Source organism: Marmota flaviventris, chromosome 17, assembly GCF_047511675.1.
Source record: "Marmota flaviventris isolate mMarFla1 chromosome 17, mMarFla1.hap1, whole genome shotgun sequence".
Lineage (NCBI taxonomy): Eukaryota > Metazoa > Chordata > Mammalia > Rodentia > Sciuridae > Marmota > Marmota flaviventris.
Window position 1 is genome coordinate 75,804,712 of NC_092514.1, and position 22,811 is coordinate 75,827,522.

General features: G+C 56.7%; 1 protein-coding gene across 2 annotated transcripts; it reads right to left on the bottom strand.

Moving 5' to 3' along the window:
* Positions 1 to 766: 766 nt before the first annotated feature.
* Cbx4 (chromobox 4) lies at positions 767 to 7,044 on the bottom strand. Of its 2 annotated transcripts, none has more exons than XM_071603973.1 (5): positions 6,737 to 7,044; positions 6,550 to 6,593; positions 5,344 to 5,438; positions 3,243 to 3,309; positions 767 to 3,012 (listed from the first exon to the last, which is right to left on the bottom strand). In XM_071603973.1, exons 1-5 carry the CDS (start codon positions 7,038 to 7,040, stop codon positions 1,591 to 1,593), a joined length of 1,932 nt encoding a protein of 643 aa, XP_071460074.1. In that variant the 5' UTR covers positions 7,041 to 7,044; the 3' UTR covers positions 767 to 1,590. The 2 variants fall into 2 exon arrangements, with proteins under 2 accessions (XP_071460074.1, XP_027811320.2); XM_027955519.2 differs by having other exon boundaries at positions 5,344 to 5,409; positions 6,737 to 6,893.
* Positions 7,045 to 22,811: the final 15,767 nt, after the last annotated feature.

Genomic DNA, 22,811 nt, shown 5'->3' on the forward strand with positions numbered 1-22,811 from the left:
GCCCCCTCAGGGACCTTAACCCCTTCCTCCCTCGCGACGTCAAGCGCCTCGGCCTTGCCACCCAAGGGGGATGGGCGACGAGTGCCAGCTCACTCTGCTCACTAAGGCACTGGGGTGGCAGGCCCTGCTCGCCCGGTCCCGGACCAACCCCCCATCCATCCCGCAGGAAGCCCCCTGCCCTCCGAGGCAGCGCTCGCTCGCTCGCTCGTCTCCAGTCGGGGCTCTGGCCTGGTGGTTTCGGGGACAGAGCCTGGCAGAGGAAGTCTCAGAGGCTTCCTCGGTGTGGCGGACCATGCCAGTGAAGTGAGAGGCTAAGGCTCTCTCCCCGCGAAACCTGCCCTACCAGTGGGGAGTACTAAGGGACAATATCGCTGGCCGGTCCGGGCCTGCGGCTGGGTGTGTGGCGCCCCACGGGTTTCTGGGGGACAAAGGTCAACAGTTGCCCGCAGGCATGGCACAGGGGCTGGCCCCACCCGTGCCGCTCACCGCTGCATCCCCTCCTCTGCTACTCAGCTCCTTGGGAACCGCCGGCCAGAAAGTCCTGGGAACAGGGATAGCTCTGGCATACCCCAGCAGGAATTCCCCTTTCCAGTTGAGCGCCTGCTTCCCCAGGAATGGGGTCAGGATCCTGGGCCAGCAGCACTGCAGCGAAACTAGTCCGTTCTGATAGTTCAAAGGTTTAGCGCAGGACTGGACAGTTTCCTTCCCAGACTAAGGCCCAGCCGCCTCCCCCAACCTTGGACATCCCCTCAAAACTACAAAAATGCACCTTCAACATCTCCATTTAATATTTACATTCAAGCAGGTAATAATTGGAAGCTTATAGTTTAGACATTTCTAGTAGCAGCAGGTTCTAGAGAGCTCGTTTAGCCTTTTAACAAACTTTTTTTTTTTTTTTGCACATAGAAACAACACATCCATGTGTACAGTATCAAAAAATATATACCAAGGTTCCTGGTATTGCAGTTCCTGGAGGGAGGAAATGAAATCAACAGAAATACTGAATGAAGGGTAAGAAAGGTCAACAGAAAATAGTTTGTCTGATATAGAATATAACATGATCTAGGGGAAACTCCATAAATCTAGGTTTTTATATTTCAATATATAAATACCTACAAATAAATATATATATATCAGCCCGAATGGGGGTGGTCGGGCCTTTTGAGCTCAAACAATACATTTCAATAATAACACCACGTACAAACGGGAGTAGAGTCAGCACTTGACAAGTTAGCACGGTTAAAATATAATACTATAACTCTGAAACCGCTGCGCGGCTGCCCTGTCAGTTCCGGAGGTCCATGGGGAGGGCGCGGCTCTCGTCTCGAGTGGGGAAGGGACAAGTGGCGGTCTCGAGTGGGGAAGGGACAAGTGGCGGCGGCGAGACCGCAGGCACCGCGTGGAAGGAGACAGGCCGTTGGAGGCGCCTCCACAGGGATCCCACAGCCGTGCAGGGGGACGTGGACGCTTGGGTGTCCTCAAGTTGGGGCCACTGGCACCTCCTGCAGCCCAGAGGGGAGCCCTCCTGAGGCGGCAAGGGCTAGGCCCCCGTGCACGTGCGGAAACGCGTCCCTTGCAGATGTCCTGCAGCTACACGGTCACGTATTCTTTGAAGGTGACGGTGAGGCAGTTCGCGGTGACGTCAGTGATAATTATATTTCCAAAGAAGGGCTTGAACTCGCTCAGCGGCTCTGCAGGCTCGTCCTGGGCCTCAGCGGGAGGCTTCTCTGCCGCTGTCGCTGTCGCTGGCGCCAGCACTGTCGGTGCTGCTGTGGTGGAGGGCACCTCGGGCTTCACCTGGAGGGAGCTGGGTGGTTCCCCGGCCTCGCTACGCGTCTTCACGCAGCGCAAGTCTATGGGCTCGTCCAGGTCCGAGTCCAGCAGGATGACCTCTGGCTGCGGGAGTGTGGCTGCAGGCGGAACATCAGCGGGGCGCTCCGCGGCAGGGCTGCCCCCCAGACAGGTGGGCGTGCTGATGCTGCGCGCTGTCAGCCGCTTCTTGCAGGGCTCGCGCTCACCGTGGGTCTCAGAGAGGCAGCGCTTGCGTGCATGGGAGAGATTGAGGCCCACAGCGTGGTGGTGATGGTGGTGGTGGTGGTGATGGTGGTGGTGGGTGGGTGGGTGCGTACTTCGGGTCGTGTCCCAGGTGAGCAGGTCCGGCTTGGTGGTGAGCTGCAGGGGCTGCTCTCCAAAGGCTTCCTTGGTTGGGGAGAGCTTGCGGGAGCTGGCGTCCTGGGGCTGCGGGTCCCCAGGCCCTGGTGCCTCCTCTTCCCTCCTCTTGAAGGACACGTCCGCCTTCTTTTCCTCGGCACCACTGGTCGACTTTTTGAAAGTCCTGTCGGCCGGGGGGTGGCGCTCCTCGGTGGCACGCTTCTTGTGACTAGGGGAGCGGGCTTCGCTCTCTGCTGCCTCGCCAGACTTGATCTTCACCGCCTGCATGCCATTCTCCATGTACTTGCTCATGACGATCACAATGCGACCGTTCTTGTTCTTGTTCTTGACGATCTTCATCTTGCCCCCAATCCCATTGCCTGTCACTGCTTCTTTGGGAGCCGGTGTCATCCCGTTGGGAGGGCCCTTCTCAGAGCCTTTGCCTGGAGCCCCAGCTGCTCCGGCCAGGGGCTTCACTGCCCCTAGGTAGCTCTTGGCGGATGCGCCGTGGGCCCACTTGTCCGGTGGGTGGCTCTTGGCGCCCAGGTCTGGGCAGGTGGGACTCGGCGCCTCCTTGTGGCCACCCTGGTACTGCAGGTCATACATCTTGGGGTCCGGCTGGTAGGGGTGGTGCTTCTTGCTATTGAGCTGATAGTAATACTTTCCACTCTTGCCTGGTGGCGGGGGCTTGCCTGCCCGTTCCTTGCTGTGAGGCTGGTACTGGTGGTGCTTCTTGCTGTTGAGCTCGTACTGGTGCCCCTGGCCCTTTCCTGGCGTGCCCAACTCCAGCTTGGTGCGGTTATCAGCAGAAGAGTCCTGGAGCCCAGTCAGGACATTGGAGCGACGGGCAAAGGTAGGTACCTGAGGGGGAAGCGAGAGGAGGGAGATGGTACACCCCAGGCTAACCAAGAGCATCAGCAGTGCCCCAAATCCCACAGTCCGCAGCTGTGTCATAGGGGCTGGGGCACAGGAGGTCAAGGACAGAGGAAGTGCAATTTGGGTGCTCCTGCGGAATCCCCCCACCCTCCTGGCCTGAAGGCAGCTCCCATATACGTCTTGGGAAGAGGGTGGGGCTAGCAGCGAGTGTTTACCTGCACCACCAGTGGCTTGGGCTTTGGCCCTCTCTTGCGATATCCCATCAGTTGCTCCTGCCGTTCCCTGGGGAGGGAATGGAGAGCCGCAGGATCAGCCTCAGGGTCACCTCCCCCAATCTTCAGTGACGCCCACCCTCCTGCCTTGCGACCATCCGGTAGGCAGTGAACAGGGGATGCATAGAGGATAAAGAGTTCGAAACAGAAGACCACCTCTGCAGCTGGCTGGGCACCTCCATCAGCAGCAACCCCTTTAGGTCGGGTCCTTGGTAAAGAGCTTCCCCATCTGAAATCTCTAAACCATCACCCCCAGTCTCTGTGAAGGGGGTTGGGTTGTTAGCACTGGGACTCAGCCTCAGGCCGGTGGCTCTGAGTAAAGTGGAGTGGGCGCAGAGATCCAGAGATTGTGAACAGCCCAAACGAGGTGTGTGCCGACCTCGGCAGAAGCAGGGGATGCTAACAACCTCATTAAGATTCAGATAACGAGAGCTGCCGGCAGAAGGGAGGACTCATTTTCTTAAAGGCCAGGCACTAAACAGGGGGAGGGGCTGCGCCCTTGTTTACACAGCGGCAAATGAGCCAATTAGGGGCTGGGGGCGGGGGACGGCCGAAGAGGCCAGGGTCTGGCCAGGTTCTCAGCCACCTGGTGAACAAGCCGGGCACCGCCCCCGCTGAGCCAGTGGGCGGGGCAGGGGCGGGGCAGAGAAGTACAGCCTCTCGTTGGAGCCGGATCCTCGCTGCATCGATTCCCAATTATTAATAAAGCCCATGGGTGGTGGCACGAGTCACAGTCGCCAGGTTTCTACTTTCAGGCAGGCCAAAGCGAGACCCGCTTGCGAGCAAACGTCCCAGGCACTGCCCAGCCCTTTGAGGGAAAGGAGTGCACTCCTCTACAGTTCTGCCCAAGTTATAGCCCATTACCAGGCCAGACAACCGTTCTCCAGTGACCCTAGTTAATCACTCCCACCTCACTGCCCGTGGGCTAACCCAGTGGAGTTCTGCCATGCCCTGGGGCCGGGGCAGGGGCCTGACTCTGATGTTGCGTGGCATTGCAACAGCCTGCGTTTTAATTCTTCAGGGACCCATTATGCAACATGGCATCAGCCGCTGACATGGTTACAGGGTGGTGAACTCCCAGGTGGAGTCGGGGCAGGATCCCTGCCCGGCGCCCCCCTGTGTCGCGGGAGAGCAACTTCCCTGCTGGTGGCCTGCTCAAAGGGTCTAGAGTTTACAGTTTTAGCGCCAAATACACCACAGGAAATAATGCAAAATAAAAGGGGAGGAGGGATGGAAGGCAGCAGGCTTCTGAGGTTCCTGCTGCTCCTCCCCTCCGAGCCCTTCCCCCTATCCTCCCCAAACAGAACCACAGCCACTGGCAGCGAATCCAGCTGCAGCAGCTGCAAAGTGACAAGCATCTGTGGGCAGAAGAATGAGCTCTCTCCCCCCCCCCCCGCCCCCAAGAGGACACCTCTCCACCACCATCGGAGTCCACCCCATGCCCTTGGGCCAACCTCCTCTGCCCTGATGAGGCACCCTGCCCCACCAAAGAGGCTGGTGGGGGATGTGAAGGGAACAGAGCTCCAGTCAACACTGCCATCCCCAGATGGGGTGAAACGGGGTGAGGGGAGGTTTCAGGCCTTGCCAACTTTTCTCCAGCCACCAACAGGTTAAGTTCAGTTCCATGACGTCCAGGCAGTTTCACAATGCCAGCTCCTTTGGAGCTGCCCCCGGAGGTGCCAGTGCCAAGCGGCCAGTGGCTGCAGGAAAGCAACACCTAGGCTCTGGGGGTGGAGCTCCAAGGTTGCCGCCAGAGAAGGGCCACAGGAGTTCTCCAGGTCAGTTGCAGGGCTACCCACAGACACTTTTCTTGCAGTTCCCCAAAACACATGCCTCGCCTTCCCCAGTCCTGCCCTGCCCCCACTCCCAAGCTGCAGCAACCGCCAAGGACATTGGTTAGAAGAGCCGAGGCCACAGCCTTGCCAGTCCAGACCCGTTGTGGGGTGGGTTCCCCCTTTCCCTCTTTCCCATGCTGGCATGGCCCACTTTCCTATTCCCATATACGGTCATGGAGGCAGGCAGTGGTAGCTTGGGGGACGCTCACCTGTTCTGGAAGGCAATCAGCAGCCGGGGATCCAGGATGTTCTCCTCCGGTTCCCACGTGTTATATCTTGCAAGGGAAAAGGGAGGGGGACATGGCTTTAAAAAAAAAAAAAAAAAAAAAAACCGAGCCAGCTTTGCAGCCTCCAGGTGGGGAATGACATAAGGCCCTACTCTGTCTTCATGAACCAAAAGCTATTTAGCTGTGGATGTGGAAGATAGATTTCTTCAGGCCTGACAAGATCCCTGATACACTGCCCCCTCCCAAGTCAAAATAAACACACAAGGGCAGGAAGAAAAGGGAGGGGTAAGGAAAATGAAACTAGCAGTTTATTTTGCAGTTGTCAAGAATTTTAAGCATGTTACTGCAGACATGTTCCAAAGCCACTTTGCTCACCAGGAACCCTGCGTGCAAAGCAGCCGAAATGCAAAGTCGCAAGGCCCCCTCCTCTTCTCCCCAGCCCCGAGTTTCCGAGAGGGCTTCAGCCCTTCTGCATTTGACCCCTAATCCGATAACCGCCAGCCCAGAGGTCCCCCACACCCCCTCGCGGCCCTGGAGCTCGCTGTCACGGGCAGGCAAACCCCAAATACTCTGCAACACAAAAATATGCCTCTGTGTGTGTGTGTGTGTGTGTGTGCGCGCGCGTGTGGCTGCGCGTGTCTCCATCCGGTGCCTTCGCATTTCAAATTAAAGAAAAAAATTCCCCACCAAAAGCTCTGCAGTGACAGTTCCCAACATTTTCTGCCTTTTTTCTTCCCCTCCCTGCACCACTAGGAGCGAGGAGGCACACAATTGCATTTTCGTTGCTTTTAATTTTTTTTTTTTTTTTTTGGTTTTGCAATATGGAGCCGTTCGGTGGAGGGAAAGGGGAAAGGAGCCATTTTCTGCTGCACATCAGTCAGTGCCTGCGCCCTCCCTCCCTCCGCCGGCCTCCCCGGCTCGGCCCCGCGTCTCTCCAGCTCCTCCGGCTCCTTTTAGTGCATAAATTAGTGATGGCATTTCCCGGAGAGCGGAGCACAACACAGGGCGCCGGGCTCGGGCTCGGCTCGGCTTCCCAGTGCCTGCCACCGACTTCCCCACCCCCTCCTCCTCCACCCCACCTCCACCCCGCCTCCCGTCCGCTCCCCCACCACCCCACCAGCTCGGCGGGTCCGGCAGCCCGGCGCCCCGCGCCTCGACACCCCGGCCCCCGCCCCCGCCGCTACTTACTTGGGGGACCAGCCTCTCCATTTCACCAGATACTCCACTCTGCCCTGAGGGGGAAGAGACAGCACTCCATCAGCTTCCGCGGGATCCCCGGCTCCGGCCCGCAGCCTCCCCACCCCCTCCCCGCCTCTCGCGGGTGCTCCGGCCGCCGCTCCCGCGCCGCTGCGCCGCCGCCCCCGCGCCGCCCTACCTTGCGGATCCGCTTCTTCTCGATGCTCTCCACCGCGAAGACGTGCTCGCCAACAGCTGGCAGCTCCATGGCCGAGCCGGAGCGCGCCGGGGCGCCGGGCCGGCAAGGCTGCAGACGCTGCTGGCTCCCGCCGGTGCCCAACTGCCGCCGGATCGAGGGGCCCTGTCGCCCTTGCTGCCTGCGCCGCCTCCACCGCCGCTCGCCCCGCAAAGCCCGGCTGGTCGCCGCTGCCCGCGCCCTCCCGGCTCCCGGCTCGCGCTCGCTCAGACAACTGAGCCCGGGCCGCGGCTGCACAAGAACTCATGCAAATCCCGGACGTCAGCGGGCGGGGCCTCACAGGGCCAGCTCGGCGTCAGGGGGCGGGCCGTGGCGCGGATTGGCGCAGCCTGGCCTACCGGAGGCCCCGGGCCTGGGCGGCGGGGAGGAGGAAGGGCGCGGGAGGGGGCCGGGGAGAGGAGGCCGGGGAGGTGCAGGGGAGGGATCTGCAAGCTGGGAGAGGGAGCTGGAGAGAGGGAGCGGGGGCCGGATAGAAGAGGTGTGTCGGCCTGGGGCGGCGGTTGTGGCCAGCTGGATCACGACGACGATCCTAGCCAGAATCTCGGCCCTGGGCCTTCTGCACCCCGGCCGCTCATTCTCAGTGTGTTCGTCTCGGGGACCCCTGCTGGGGGCCACGGAAGCATCCACCGCAGTTTACCGTTGCTCTGAATTGCGTCATGGGCGGCTCCAGAGGCACAGGGAACGGCCGGCAGGGGGCGGAATCGGGGCGGGGGCAACTCGCATTCCCACCCTCTTCGCCCCGTAGCCCCGCCCATCGAGGGCGAAGGCATTTAGGAAGAAGAGAAAGGGCGGGGAGAAGACTGAGGATTGAGTGCAAAGAGACGTTGAAGAGGACAGAGGAATAGCTGACCCTGGAGCCCTGGCGCTCAAGAACCTCACCAGAAAGAGTCTGATCCCACCCCGGTCCTGAGCGGCTCCCATTTTATTCTTGATCCGCTTATTGGCAAGGCGGGGTCGGGATGTCCTGATTGTAGCAGCCCCCAGCACCAAGAAGGACGAGAGGCGGAGAGGACAGACAGAGGGTTCAGGGCATGTCTGGGTCTGCCTGGGGAACGGAGGGAACTTCGTGGAGACCTGGGAGGCCTGCCTTGGGGTCCTGGGAATAGTCTCGAAAGAAGGAGAGGGTAGAGTAGAGGTTGGCACTGCTTGGGGGAAGAGCGCTTAGCGCGAAGGGGAGGTGAATGGAATGATTGGGAGTCACTCATTCCTCATGAATTCGCGTCCGCAGGTCCCGGACAGGCAGCCAAGTCGAGGCCTTGCGGACACCGCTGGGGAGCCGCAGAGTGTGAAGTTTAGCACCTCCGCCGGCTGGCGAGACAGTGCGTTCCAGCGTGCAGTTCCAGCGGCCAGTTGGGGGAGCTGCTGCGCCCTCACGGCCTCCGGAGGGCGCCGCCGGCGGGTCCGCGAGCTCCGTGGGGTCGGGATGTGGACCTGGCAGGAGAGGGCGTCCCTAGTTGGAGGGTCAGGAGTGCTCCTGGCCTGGGGTGTGTCCGGGTCTTTCCCGCACCCCCCCCCCACCCCTGGGCTTCTGAAGGACAGTGAGCAGGAAGTTTGCGCAATCCCTTGGCTGAGTGTCCCCGAGAAAGAAAAAGAGCAAAAGTTGCCCGAGAGTGGAGCGAGCAGCCGGGTGGGGGGCGGAGGCAGCCGAAGAGCCATCGGGTCTCCACTCCAGCCTTGACACACGTCCCAGAATGCCGGGTGGGGACTGCATCACTGCAGCCAGGGAAGAACGAAATGTAGAAGGGAACCCCCAAAGCCTGCCGGGGCTCGTGTTCTCCCAGAAATCCACGAGGAACCTGCAGGGGGTCTGGTGTTAAACACACATGTTGATTCCACCATTTCACCTCCACCTCACAGCTCACAGCCGCCGGCCGCTGACCAAGCCCAGCTTGGCTCCTCCTGGGAGGAGTGTTAGAGGTGGGAGGTCGTCTTCTGACTGCAGAAGAGATGGGCTGGGTGTGCTGTGACTGATACCTCAAGAAGTGTGTAAGGTGGGGGTGCAAAGCGGGACAACACCACCTGCTTTCCCCCCTGCTCTCCAGGCTTGCACACTCTGGGAGGCAGGGGCACTAGAAAAGGGTTTTATCCCGATGTTTGCCTTTTTCCTGACACTTGCCCAAGGGGAGAAACTGTTGCTTGGGACAGCTTGGCACTGAAAGGAGAGTCCTCCTGGAGGCCAGAGTGTGAACGCTGTCATTGGGACAGTCACCTATCCATCTGGAGCCATACAGGCAGTCCATGCCGCCTTTTGGTCTCAAGGTCTACAGGGAACTTGTCCTGGCCGGTCCCCTTGTCCGGGAAGAGGCTGAGCTTCCCGACATTCTATCCGCCCCCTAACTCGAAAATCCCCTGGAAACGTGTTTGCTCTGGGTGTTTCCAAGGCGTGCAGGTTGGGGGCTCTGAGGGGAGGGCGAGCTGCAGCCTCCCAGCCGCCAGGGGCGTCGGACTGCTTAGGTGGTGGTTTGGCTCGATGGGCCCAGGCCCCCCAGGGGCCCATGGTTAAGACCTCGAGGGCTGTGTGGCGGGACCGGTGCCCGGACCGCGAGTTTGCGCAGGAACCGGGCTGGGCCTGCGGCGGAGATGGGGAGGAAGGAGGGATCCCTCCCTTCGGCACAGCGTATCTTTTCTGAAACTTCCTGTGTGGCGGCTCCAGGAGCCTCCAGTCCTCCCCCCACCCAAGACTGCGGGAGGGGCCGCCCGGAGGCACCTTAGAAGCCCGAGTGCCGCCGGCCACCCCCAGCCTCGCTCTGGGCCTTCCTGTGGAAAGTGGCAGAAACAGAAATACCCACTGAATGCCGTAACTCGCTTCCCTCCCGCGGTTATTTGTCCTGGTGGAGCGTGGGCAGATATGGAGAAAGGCTGACTCCAAACCCCTTATCCCTATTCTAATCCCGACAGCCGGCCTTAGACCCCCTTCCTGCCGGTGCGAAGAGATAGGGTCCGCGGAAGCGCCGGTGGGCTGCAGGGAGGAGGTGGGACAGAGCCTGGGAGGCGACAGTGGGTGCCCCTAAAACTTTCCTGGAAAGGCTCCCATGGAGCCGCCCCTACCATCCCAACCCCCTGTCTTGGCCCCTCGGAAGGAGCCGCAGGAGAGGCGGCCCCAAACCCGGGATTTCCAGAACCTTCTACTGGGGCCCCTGCCCACGATCTGGGGTGCCCAGAGCCCCACGTGCAACCCTGATAAGATTCGCGGGTCCGTGCATTTGACTATGTCTCCTCCCAGACAAGGAGAGGTCGCGCCCTGGGCTCTGGGTAGGGCAAAAGCTCTCCGAATTCCACCTCGTTCTGGGGCCCCCAGGGGCCTTCAGGGGCCCCAAGAGAGAAGTTATGCCCCCTTGCCAGTCGTAGGCTCGCGCCTGGAGGAGAGAGGCTGAGGAGCGACCCTGGATAAGTCGGGAACTTTTTAATGACAGTAGACTGAAGGATGGTTACTGAGGATCCTATCTCAGAAGACGTATGACCCTGCCATCTCAGAGAAACAAACGACTTCTTAAAAGAACCCCCTCATGAAATGAGTGCGCTAGGCAAAGGACACTCTCACCGCCGCCCACGAAGCCAGGTCTGGGCTCTGCTCGGAAGGGGCGGCCTGTGGATTCCCGGACCAGCTGCCCCCAGGTGGATTTCAGATAGCCTAGGGGGAATTCAGTAGTAATGACTACAAATCTACCCCGGCTTTGGCAAGAGCTCATTTCTCTCCCCGTCCCTTGGTAGGGGAATTGTCCTTGACTAAGCGCTAGCTTTTATAATACTGTATTTATTTATTTATTTATTTTAGTGGCGGCTGACCCGACTGTGCTGGGGTGGCAAAGACTGTGCGGGAGCGCTACACTCCTGCCCCTCCACCCTCCAGGAAGGGCGGCTTTGTTTCTAAGAGCGCCCCTCCAACCACTGAGTCCCCCCTCCCGTGTTTCTGGTCTTTGTCACACCGCCCACGAAGAGTCGCTATTCATTTGTGCTACGAAGAACCCGACGCCCCCAGGTCCCACCCCAAGGGCTGCGAGGGGCTGGAGCCCAGGACCCAGGCTGACCAGCCTCGTAGGATGCGCGGGCGGGGACACGGGCCCTGAGGACCTTAGGCTGTGGCCCTCTGGCAGGGCCCGGCACCCCCCGGGGCCACATGGACGCCTGCACGGCCGTGCCTCCGCATTGCGGCACGCTGGGGTCGCAGGCGCCGAAGCGGGACTCGCTGCTGCCGACTGCTACGTCCGCTGGCCCGTCCTCTTCCAGCGTCAGGCAGCCGCCCCAGGTCGGCCGGGAGAAGCCCCCGGACCCCCGCCTGGCGCTCAGTCGCGAGGCTCCGCCGGCCTGGAGATCTGCGCCCTCGAGACCATATTTCAAATGTGATCTTTGGAACCGATGCCACTGCCCACCGCCGCCGTGGTCGCCGCGCGCTCACAACGGCCTGGGAGCAGCGTGTGGTTTTTATTTGGGTTTCGTTGGCCCAAGGCCTCGCGGCGGGTCTCGTCTGCCCCTGAGGCGCGCCCCTCCACGCCCGACCCTGCGTTTTGCTCTCGGGTGCCCCCGTCGCGCGCCCAAACCCAGCGGGGCCCACACACAGGGCTGATTTCTTTCTTCCTTTTTCCAAACAAGAGCTCGCTGCTGCAGCAAGCCCGGGAATGAGATGAAAATCGCTCGGCGGACCCCGAAGTGGTCGTCAGCCGAAGCGCCACGGCCACGCCGCCTCCCCCGCCTCCTTCGCCCGGGCCTCGCGGCTCGCCTAGGGTTAAGCGCGCGCCCGAGGGGGGATTTGACATGGGGGGAGCGCGAAGAGGGGGCGCCGGGCGCCGCAGGCAGGGAGGCTGGGCTAACGCTCGTTCGCTCTCCCCACCCGGGGCAGAGGGGCGGGCCCGATCGGAAGAGCCCGGTGCGTCTCCGCCTCCTCGGCTGGCCGGGAGCCCGGTCTGGCGGCGGCCCGGAACCGCGAGGACTCTGCTCTGAGGCCGCGTCCTGCGTAGCTCGAATGGGGGAGGGGGCGGAGGCTCAGAGCGGCGACCGCGCGTCGCCGCCCGCCGATCGATCCCCAGGGGTGGGGGCGTAGCGAGCCCCGTTGGACACCTGGGGGGGTATCCCTGCAGCCCAAACGAAGAGGGTGCTCAGGGAACCTATGGCCATGGGATGACGGCCGCTAGGGCCCAGCCGGACCTCAGCTCGGCCTGTACTGGGGACGGGTGGTAACGCCTTAGCACCCCCTAAAATTCCATTTTGTCTGCGTTGGGCCGGGCTGTGTTGGACACTTCCGGAGCTCGGTCTGACCGCAGTACAACTTCGTCCCTCTTTGTCCAGGCCCCGGCCCCGGCCCCACCCCCACCCGTGATGACGAGGTCGTAGGACGTGGTCACCCAGTCCTACGTGGTCACCCAGTCCCTTGGCCCAGCCCTCCTGAAACCTGAAATGTGTGGGTATCCCTTTGACCCCATCTCCGAAGGGTACCCCAGATTTGCCTAAGAAGTCCCCCTCCCCAACTTCTTCCGGTAGGACGTTTCTTTGGATGATTTCTAAGAACTCCCGAGGCATCCCCTGGGCTCCTCACCTGCCAGCTCTGGGTGCCCAGGCGGGGCCCGGGTAGCGGCTCCGAAGAGCCTGCACTCGCTACGCCCTCCCCTAGGGGGCGGGCTCCCCACGGGCTGGCTGGTGGCTCGGGGCCTTCTGCCAGGGCCGTCCCTCAGCACCTCTCCCGCAGTGGCAAGGGGGTCTGTACACGGGGCAGAGTCGGGGTGTGTGTGAGGCGGGGGTTGGGCGGAGAAGCCCTGCGCGCCCTGCCTCCTGCACCCTGCCCCGCCTCTCACTCCTAGCCCGGCGGCTGCCCTTACAGCCACATCTGAGGGACTTTGGACCTGAAGAGCCCTTGCACACCTAGGACTAAACACACCTCAGTAGCGAGGGCCATTGTTTCCCTAACTGGGCCCCTTGCTCAGCGCCCTTCCTCCCAGGGGGGCAGTCGGCCAGAAGGGAGTACACATCTCTTTTTATTCGAGGTGTTTAAAGGAAACCTCATGTCTACAGCGTCACCGAGTCCCTAGTTCTGCTGCAGTAGGAAACAACTGTTAGAACAGTGCACATTTCTCCAGAGACCCAGCCAGCCTTTCTGTAGGAAGAAGTGTCCTGGGGCAGAGCCTAGAACCAAGCCTGGCCAGAACCTGCATACCCTAAAATATGGTTTGCTGACTGATAAAATGCCCTTCTTAAAAGAGGTGCGTGGTTGCCTGTAAGGGCTGCATACTGGTGGTAGACTAAACCCCTCAGAGATACCCTGGTTAGGAGGAAGGGGACCCCAAGACCTCCACTCTGGTGGAGATAGTGACTTTGAGAAGTGCAGGAGCTAGTCAGAATAAGTCTCGAGATGATTTATAATCCCTGGATGAAGTTTTATATGGGGTTGGGTGTGTCTTATTTGTATGGGCTCTGACAGACCTGTGCATATGGCTGAGTGTGAGGGTGCGGAACAGCCCACGGGGACACTCTCCTGACTGGCCGGGGCCACTTCTCCACCAGGCCTCAGAGGCTCAGTGCAAGGTCCCAGGGCACAGGTAGGGACCCGGGAAATTGTTCTAGTTTCTTTTCTTTTCTTTTTTTTTTTTGTAAATAAGTTATCTATTTAAAAAATGTTGCAAAATTCATAGAACCTACATTTCACCATTTTAACATCCCCGCATTTTAACCCTTCTTCACGTGCTCACAGTTCAGGGGCATTAAACACGTTCACACTGCGATCAGCAGCACCTACCTCTGGAACCTTTCATTTTCCCAAATTGAAACTCCTTCCCCATTAAACACTAACTCCACATCCTCCTCCTCTGGCCCCTGCAGCTGCTGGTCCACTTTCTCTCTCCCCGAGTTTGAACATTCTGGAATCTCACTAAGTGGAATCACACAGGGCTGTCCTTCCACATCTGGCTGTACTGCTCCTGGTGTCCTCAAGAGCACCCCACGTTGAGCACCTGTCAGAACTTTCTGTAAAGGCTGTTATCTTCCACGGTGTGTAGATATAATGTCTCTTGAAATTAAAAAAAAAAAATTCTGTCAAAGAGAATGTTTTAATCTACAAGATTAATGTGTTCGTGTTTATACTGATGCAGTTGTAAAAGGTAATTTTTAATATATATATATATTTTAATGAAGGAAAGGGGGTGGAGGTTGATGTGTCCAGGGCCCCTGAAAGCCAGAATCAGGGAAGTCTCAAAATGGCATTTCTGGGGGAGCCTTGGTGGACGGAGATCACCAGCTTTCCCTGGCCTCAGCTGTTGGCCCAAAGTGTCCTTTTGCATCTGTGGCCTGGTACCCAGACATCCTCAGGCCTCTTCCCCCTGCGTCAGGATGCTGCCTTCTGCTGGATGCTATGGAAACAAAAGGCAGCCCAGAGCTCAGGAAGAGCAGGGCCTGCCTCTTTTTCTTCTTTTCTTAAAGGAGTTCAATTCTGGGGGGCTCTGAACCAGCTCTGGCACTGTGGCTCTCTCCCGGATGTCTGTCTGGCCTGTGTCATTGAGTTGATTGCCCTGTGATTTGACAGTAATGGTTGTAATGGGGCGATTTTGTATTCTTTGACTCATTCAGATTGGAAGGTTCAGAGACGGACCCGTGTTCCCCACCCCACCCCCTTGCAGGATACTGATGTTTTCTTTGATTTAAGAGGAAATGGCAGAAATTCAAGGGAGACGAGTCATACAGAAGAAAGGGTCTTTGCTTTTTGTGCCTACCTGTGATTACTGGATTTTATTTATTTTTTTCTGCCTGGAGCCCAAGAGCGAGTACCATAGAAGCCAATAAATATCCTATAGAGCCAGAGAAGACTTGCTACAGGAGGCCATGTGGGAGAGAAGCCTTTCTTGGAATTCCAGAAAACACCTACAGCTGTGATGTACACTGAGATGTCTGAGGATCCCTCTCCCACGCTCTGCTGCCGAGACTCTTCCTTCTCCTTCTGGCTTTCCTGATGGCAAAGATACATTCCTGTTTGCACCAAGCCTGACTTCTACCTTTTTTTCCCCAAATAGGCCTTGACAGACAGTAGACAGACAGACAGAGGGCACAGATGTGATGCTGCAGGGGTTGACCTGGAGGAACCAGCCCTGGTAGTTTCCCACTTGCTCCTCGAGCTGACCCACAGGAAGCCACAGCTGCTCTGACTTGCACACTGGAGGGATAAGAAGAAACGCTGGGCTCTGCTGCGGCGCCTGTGTGTGTCCCACAGCACACGTCCCAGCTCTGGGGTGGCTCTGGTCTTGGAGAAAGCAAGGCACAGCCCACCGAGCCCTGCACGCTGCTTCTGAGCAGTCTTCGTGAGTGCCCTGTCTTTCCTGTCACTCATTAGAAGCCCGATTTGTAGCAGTGCGCACCAGCAATTTGCCCTAAACACGGATCCTGCAACCCTGCAGAGGCCCACCCCGTGGAGAAGGCCAGGGGTAAAGTCTACCTCCTGCAACCCCAGCCCCTGTGAACAAGAGCTTTATTGTGAGGCTGCAGGGACTGGGAGGGTGGAGACACAAAAGGGAGCGGAAGTGGGGCTGTGGGCCAGGCAGGGAGGGTCCCCCACCTCTGCTTCTGCTTGCCCCCTTTCTCCTTTCTGGGTAGCACACTGGCCGGGAGGATCTGGAGATGTGCCTCTACGCCCGACGCCATGTTGGAGGTTGCCGCACTGAGGAGGAGCGGGCTGCAGGTTGCCAGGCAAACCTGTCAATAGAGTATTGAACAGGCCAGTTCCACCGGCCGTAATTGTCTCAAGCAGCCAGGAGGACGGCAGGGTCCTAGCTGGGTCAAAGTATTGGGGAACAAGCGCCAGACTGCTGGGAGGAGGAGCCCACCAGGGCCCCCTCCCCCGCTCCCGAGGATGCCAGAGCTGGACACCAAGGTGCCTTTCCTCCCCCATTCCCACCCCAGGTGGCAGGACTCTGCCCGAGAGGGACCTTCTTGCTGGATCTTCCCAAACCTCGCCAGTGCCAGGCAAGTCCAGGGCAGCGTGTCCACTTTGTATGGCAAAAATGAAAATGAAGAGCCCCTTACTAAAAGATCATGAACAACTTCAAATCCATATGTAGCAAAATGAAATTTAAAACTCAAAGTGGATCAAGGACCTAGGCATTAAAAAAGAGATCCTGTGCCTAAGAGAAGAAAAAGTAGGTCCGAATTTACATCATGTCGGCTTAGGAACTGACTTTCATTTTAAAAATTTATTTAATTAATTAATTTTATTTATTCTACTTAGTTATACATGACAGCAGAATGCATTTTAACTAATTGTACATAAATGGAGCACAACCTTCCGATTCTCTAGTTGCACACGAAGTAGAGTCGCACCATTTGTGCAATCCAATCCTACATGTACCTAGGGTAATGATGTTCATCTCATTCTACCATCTTTCTGCCCCATGCCCCCTTCCCTCTCCAGCCTCCCCTTGGCCCAATCCAAAGTTCCTCCATTTTCCCCATGTGCCTACCCCGCCCCCCAATTATGTATCAGTATCCACTAATCAGAAAAACATTCGGCCTTTTTTTTTTTTTTTTTTTGGAATTGGCTAGTTTTGCTTATCTTGATATTCCCCAGCTCCATCCACTTACCTGCAAATGCCATGATTTTAATCTTTTTTAATGCTGAGTAATATCACATTGTGTATAAATACCACAATTTCTTTATCCATTCATCTATTGAAGGGCATCTAGGTTGCTACCACAGTTTAGGTATTGTGAGTTGAGCTGCGATGAACATTGATGTGGCTGTGTCATTATAGTATGCTGATTTTTAAGTCCTTTGGGTATAGACCGAGGAGTGGGATAGCTGGGTCAAATGGTGGTTCCATTCCAAGTTTTCTGAGGAATCTCCATCCTGCTTTCCAGAGTAGTTGCACCAATTTGCAGTCCTACCAGCAATGTATAAGTGGAAACTGAGTTCCTTAACAGGACTCCTAAAGTGCAAGACAAAAATCATGAATCAATAAATGCAATAAATGGGATGGAATCAAACTAAAAACCTTGTTCACAGCAAAAGAAACAATCAAGAATGTGAAGAGAAAGCCCACAGAATGGGAGAAAATCTTCCCCACACACACTGCAGACAGAGCACTGATCTCCAGAATATATAAAGAACTTAAAAAACTTAATATATACACACACACATACACACACACAAAAATACAAATAGCCCAATCAATAAATGGGCCAAAGTACTGAACAGAAACTTCACAGAAGAGGAAATACGATATGACAACAAACATACGAAAAAAAGTTCAATATCACTAGCAATTAGAGAAATGCACATCAAAACCACACGGAGCGGGCTGGGGCTGGGGCTGGGGCTCGGTGGCAGAGCCTTGCCCAGCATGTGTGAGGCACTGGGTTCCATCCTCAGTACCACATACAAATAAGCAAATAAAGGCATTCTGTCCACCTACAACTACCAAACAAATAAAAACTACACTGAGAATTCGAGTCACTCCAGTTAGAATGGCAATCATCAAGAATACAAGCAACAATAAATGTTGATGAGCATGTGGGGGAAAGGTACACTCATATGTTGCTGGTGGGAATGCAAATGGGTGCAACCACTATGGAAAGCAGTATTGAGATTCCTCACGAAATTTGGAATGGACCCACCACTTGACCCAGTTATCGCACTCCTTGATTTATATCCGAAAAACTTAAAATCAGCACACTACAGGGACGCAGCCACATCAGTGTTCATAGCAGCTCAATTCATAATAGCAAAACGATGGAGCCATCGCAGGTGCCCTTCAACAGACCAATGGATAAAGAGGGGTTACGAAGAATACTGGGCTCTGCTGCGACACCTGTGAGTGTCCCACAGCCCACAGCCCAGCTCTGCGGTGGCTCTGGTCTTAGGGAAAGCAAGGCCGGTGTGTGAAGGCTCCCTCGTCTTTCCTGTCACTTCTTAGAAGCCCTATTTGTAGCAATGTGCACCATTGATTTTCCCTAAACACAGATCCTGCCCACCCCCTGGAGAAGGCCAGGGTTAAAGTTGAGTATCTACCTCCTGCAACCCCAGCCCCTGTGAACAAGAGCTTTCTTGTGAGGCTACAAGGACTGGGAGCGTGGAGACACAAAAGGTATCCATTCCAAGTTTCCTGAGGAATCTCAATACTGCTTTCCATAGTGGTATGTAAACACAATGGAATATCACTCAGCCATAAAAAGAATGCAATTATGGCATTTTATGGTAAATGGATGGACCTGGAGAATATCATACTAAGTGAAATAAGCCAATCTCTCCCCAAATCAAAGTCCAAATGTTTTCTCTGATATTCGGATGGTAACCTCATAGTAAGGGAGTGGGGTAGTTACGGAAGAAAAGAAGTACTTTGGATTAGAAAAGGAAATGAAGGGAAGAGGATGGGGAATGGGAATAGGAAAGACAGCAGAATGAATCAGAATTACTATCCTATCTGCATGCCTACATGATTATATGACCAGTGTAATTCTACATCGCGTATAACCAGAAGAATGAGAAGTTATATTCCAAAATGTACAATATGCCAAAGTACATTCTACCATCCTGTTTAACTACTCAGAGCAAATTTAAAAATGAACCATTTCCAGATGGCAGAGCATGAAAACATCGTGGGGCCATTCTGTGGGGGCCCTGTGGCCTGTGTGACCCCCCCCCCATGAAACAAACCTGTCTCTTCCCCTTGGGGGCACGTGGTGCCTCCTCTCTGCTGGCTCTCCCTGGATGAGACTCCACTCCTCTTCTAGGCTCTGATTCCCTCCGGTCTCTTGGCCTCTGGTCCTCCCACCCCCAGCAGACCAGCCCAGTCCTGCGGAGTCCCTGGAGGAGGGCAGTGTCCCACCAACTCCCATCATTCTGGCTGGGAAAGCAGGAAGGGTGCCTGACAGCAGGTGTCTGGGCTGGCTGAGGTGGCCAGGCTCCAAGGCAGAGCAGGGCTTTGAGGGCGTGGGGCAAGGCAGGGTTCTAGAGCATGGCCGTGTCGGTCCGGGAGACTGCTGAGACGTGGACTTGTGCTGGGACAGACGGGGAGCCTCCTCCACCTCACCTTGGGGTTCCACCGCCCCAGCCAGCGTCAGCTCAGCCCCGAGAGCACAGGGTGGAGCTGCCTGCAGTAGGCGTGCCTGACCACCAGGACCCCAGGTCCCACCTGACCTCTGCTCCCTCCTGACAGCTCCGTCTCGGGATCTCCCTGGTGCATGAGCCCCTCAGTCAAGGGATTCTAGCCTAACTGACCCTCAGACATGGGAGGCAGGGAGCCGCTGGGGCAGGCGGACACTCGCTGGCAGACCCTCTGCTTTGATGGGGCAGGAGTGTGTGGTGGTTAGGGCCAGACCCACCCAGGCTTCCTCAGCCTTCCCACCTGCAGTCCGAGTGACTTCAGGTCGCAGTCTGCTCATCTGCAAAACGGAAACACGGATTTTCACTCAGTACCCTACAGAGTCCTCCAAGGGTCCTATGTGGCCCGTCCCCGCCACCCTCTGGCTTCCTTTCTTGCCCCCCTCCTCCCTGAGTGCCCTGCTCCTGCCTGTGTACCACTTGCTGATCCTCAACGTGCCAGGTAGGCTGCGGCCTCGGCCTCTGCCCGGAGGCTGCGGCCTGAGCATTCTGCCTCAGGTGTCTGCACGGTTCTCTCCTTCACTCACACTCGTACTCCACTGTCATCTCTTCCATGAGCTCGGCCTGATCACCCTATTCCCATGGCCTGCCCTGTCCCCTCCTCCTTCCATCTCCCCGCCCCTCCTCCCTCAGGACCTCCCCTTCTAGAGGACGCGTACCCTGGGTGACGAGGTGCTCCTTGTCCCTCTCTGCACTGCAAGGGCAGCCTCAGTTCCCTCATCCCAGTGCCCCAGCCTCTTGAGCAGTGTCTGTCACAGTGATGTCCTGGGAGCATTTGTCAAACAGACCTGGGACAATGGGGTCTGGTGAAGAACTGTGGCCAGCACTGGAATGGAGGGCTCCTGGCTATTTTTGACAGCCGATGGCTGCACTTTCAGAAATTCTGTGAACCAGTTGTTAAACCCAGCCATGAGTAGACGTCAAGTACTTCAAAGTTCCCAGGAAGTAAGTTCTATTAAGAACAAAGGTCTAATTAAAACAAAACAAAACAAAAATTAAAAAAAAAAAGGAAAAAGAACAAAGTAATAAGTGCTCAAATCTTACTTCCTCTCTTTCTTCCCTCCTCCTCCTCCTCCTCCTCCTCCTTCTCGCTCTCTCTCTCTCTCTCTCTCTGAACCCAGAGGTGCTCCACCACTAAGCTGCAACCCCAGTTCTTTCTACCTTTTCTCTTGAGACAGGGCCTGGCTAAGTTGTTCCAGCTGGACTTGGGCTCACAACCCCTCCTGCCCCAGCCTCCCCAGTGGCTGGGATTCCAGGTGTGTGCTGCCATTCTGCTCCTCCCTGTATTTTACACTTTCTTCCGACCTTGCTCCTGAGGTTGTTCAGTGCTCTTGCATCTGTGTGGCAGACGATGATACAGATGCCACCCCCACCACCTCTTTCGACAGCGTTCCCTCCTGACAGATCCATCCTAGGTTGGAGATGGATTCCGTAGGCCCGGCCTTTAGACATGCTGGCTGAGCCCAGCACACCTCACAGCGAGAACACCCGCATTAGCCCACAGTTGGGCGAAATCCTCCAACACAAAGCGATGGTCAAGAATTGATTATCTCACGTAATTGATTGAGCACCACACCAAATGTGAAAAACAGAGTGGCCCTGAAGTCTAAATATATATTTCAAGTTGGAGAATATCCCCAGAATGGGGCTGCGGGCTTGCTGTCCTCGTTCGGCCCCTGGAGGCCCCCTGTTGGTGGCTTGAAACCAGCCACAGTGGGATTTCGACACCACAGAAATCTGTGAACACTACAAATCAGGGCTTGATGAATCCTCGTGTTGGTTTCCTAGACTTGAGGAAGTGATCGAAGAGACGAGGACACAGAGGAGCCTGGAAGGCGTCCTCGCCACAGCAGGCTCCTCGTGAAGGGCCCAGAGCGGTGGGTGAGTGCAGGACCCTCCGTGATGGAAGCCTCTGTCTGATTTGTTGAAGAATCACTCACAGCGTTGCAAACAAGTGACGTCTGACATCGGTCTTTATTGTTTCATCTCATTTTGCTGCTTATCTTGAAAGAAAATATCAATGAACATTCACGTTGGAATTCTGCTTATTGATCACTTGCTAGAGGAGATTGGATTCTGACCCAAGAGCTTGGCAAAGGGTGTCAGAAGCATCCTGTTCACGGGGAGCATGGCATTCTGGGTGGAGGGTGGCGTACCTTCTTGTTATTTGTCCCTCATGAGGACAGCCCTTAAGTCTTTTCTATATTATTTATTTATTTAATTTGGGAGGTGCCGGAGATTGAACTCACAGCCTGGAGTATGCTAGGCAAGCTCTCTACCGAGGAGCTACACCCTCAGTCCCAAATCCGTTATATTTATAATACATAAGTCTATAGAAACACATGCATCCCCCCACCCCAGAACCGAGGCGAAGACCAAACATTTACTAGGGCCTCATTCAGTGATCAGCACAGAGGAGTCGTCTCGATTATCATAAATGAGTGGAGTATGTCTAATAAAATGGGGCTGGGGAGACCAATTCAGCTTCACAGGTAGCCAGCATCCAAGAAGGCGAGGAGACAGGAGGAGAGGGCCCCCCAGGATGCAGGTGGCAAGAGCCAGGTGTCACGGGTGTGGGCTGAGCCACTGCCTGTTAGGTAAGGCCGTGACAAAATGGGCAACCAGTCCTGGATGGTGAACTGAGCATCTCAGGATGGTGCCCTCCAGTTCCTCTTCTAGGGACACTGCTCCTTCATGTGCACTGCATAAGGTCCCAGGGTGCCAGACCTCCAGGCACTGTGGAAGGCCGATGGCCCCAGGGACAATGCCCTGTGATCCTTAGGGCTGCCATTGTTGCTGTTGTCTCCGAGTCTTCCCTGCCCTGAGGAGATCTTAGAGTGTTAGAGCTGACCATGTTCACCCCCTGGCCTCTGAACCCCAGCCTGACCCTCCTCTTCCTTTTGAAAAAGAATTACCCATTTCCTGGCCTGATGTTGACTATGTGTTGGTACAGAACGTGCTGTAGGTTGGGTGGGCAGGCAGGGCCCTGTGAACTGTCACCTTCAGGACAAGGAGTGGGTGCCCCTGGGAGTGGAGACCCCGAGACAGGCACAGACCACGCCTGCTGAGGGCCAGAGGAAGGCGGGATGGGGCAGTGTGTGCTGGGAGCGCAGGCTGGGGGCGGGTTAGAGAAGGAGGAAGGCCGCTCACACCAGCGACCACTGCTGGGCGATGGGACTGAGTGCTATTGCAGGAAAAGCCACCAGAAATTTCAATCAGGGAAGTGGAGGCGACCCTGGGGTCATGGGGCAGTTCCCAGGCTTTGGGGGAGAGCCTGGAGGATCAGCACTTGCTGGACACAGAGAGCAACGGACTCTGGCCCCTTTCCTTCCGTGGTCACTTTCCAGAAGTACCCGTAGCCCCGCCCCCTCTGTGAGCTCGGGTTTGGTGGCAGAGGCAGGGATGAAGGCGGCCCTGGCAGCCAGGTGGGAGGAGCCTGCTCCCTGCTGGGCCACCCACTCACTCTGCACCTTCAAGCAGCTGGTCCCGCTCCCTGGGCCTCAGTTTCCCTGTTCTGAAAACGAGGCTGATGGTAGTCATGGAGTGGGCGGGGTGACAGGCCAAGCCCTCAGCACGGCTCCTGGTCCATGGGTGTGCAGCCCATGTGAACGATTGTTATTATTTTGCTTTTGTTTTGCTGTTGAGACAAGGAAGCACCCAGGGCAGCCAGGCCCCGGTCAGACTCCTCTCCAGGAAGCGGATTGTATGTGTCTGTTGGCCATGGAGGAGCTGGGGAGGTTGGGGCCAAGGCCACCCTGATCTGAGCCTGTTGGGGCAACATAGCCTGAGTCTGACTCTGCTGCTTTCTTGATGTGTCCCTGGGGAAATGATGGTTGTGTGTCTTTCTGTGTTAGTCAGTTTTTCCTCACTGTGACAAAATAACTGAGAAAATCAACGTAGAGGAGGAAAGATTTATTGTAGCTCACGGTTTCAGAGGTTTCAGGCCCT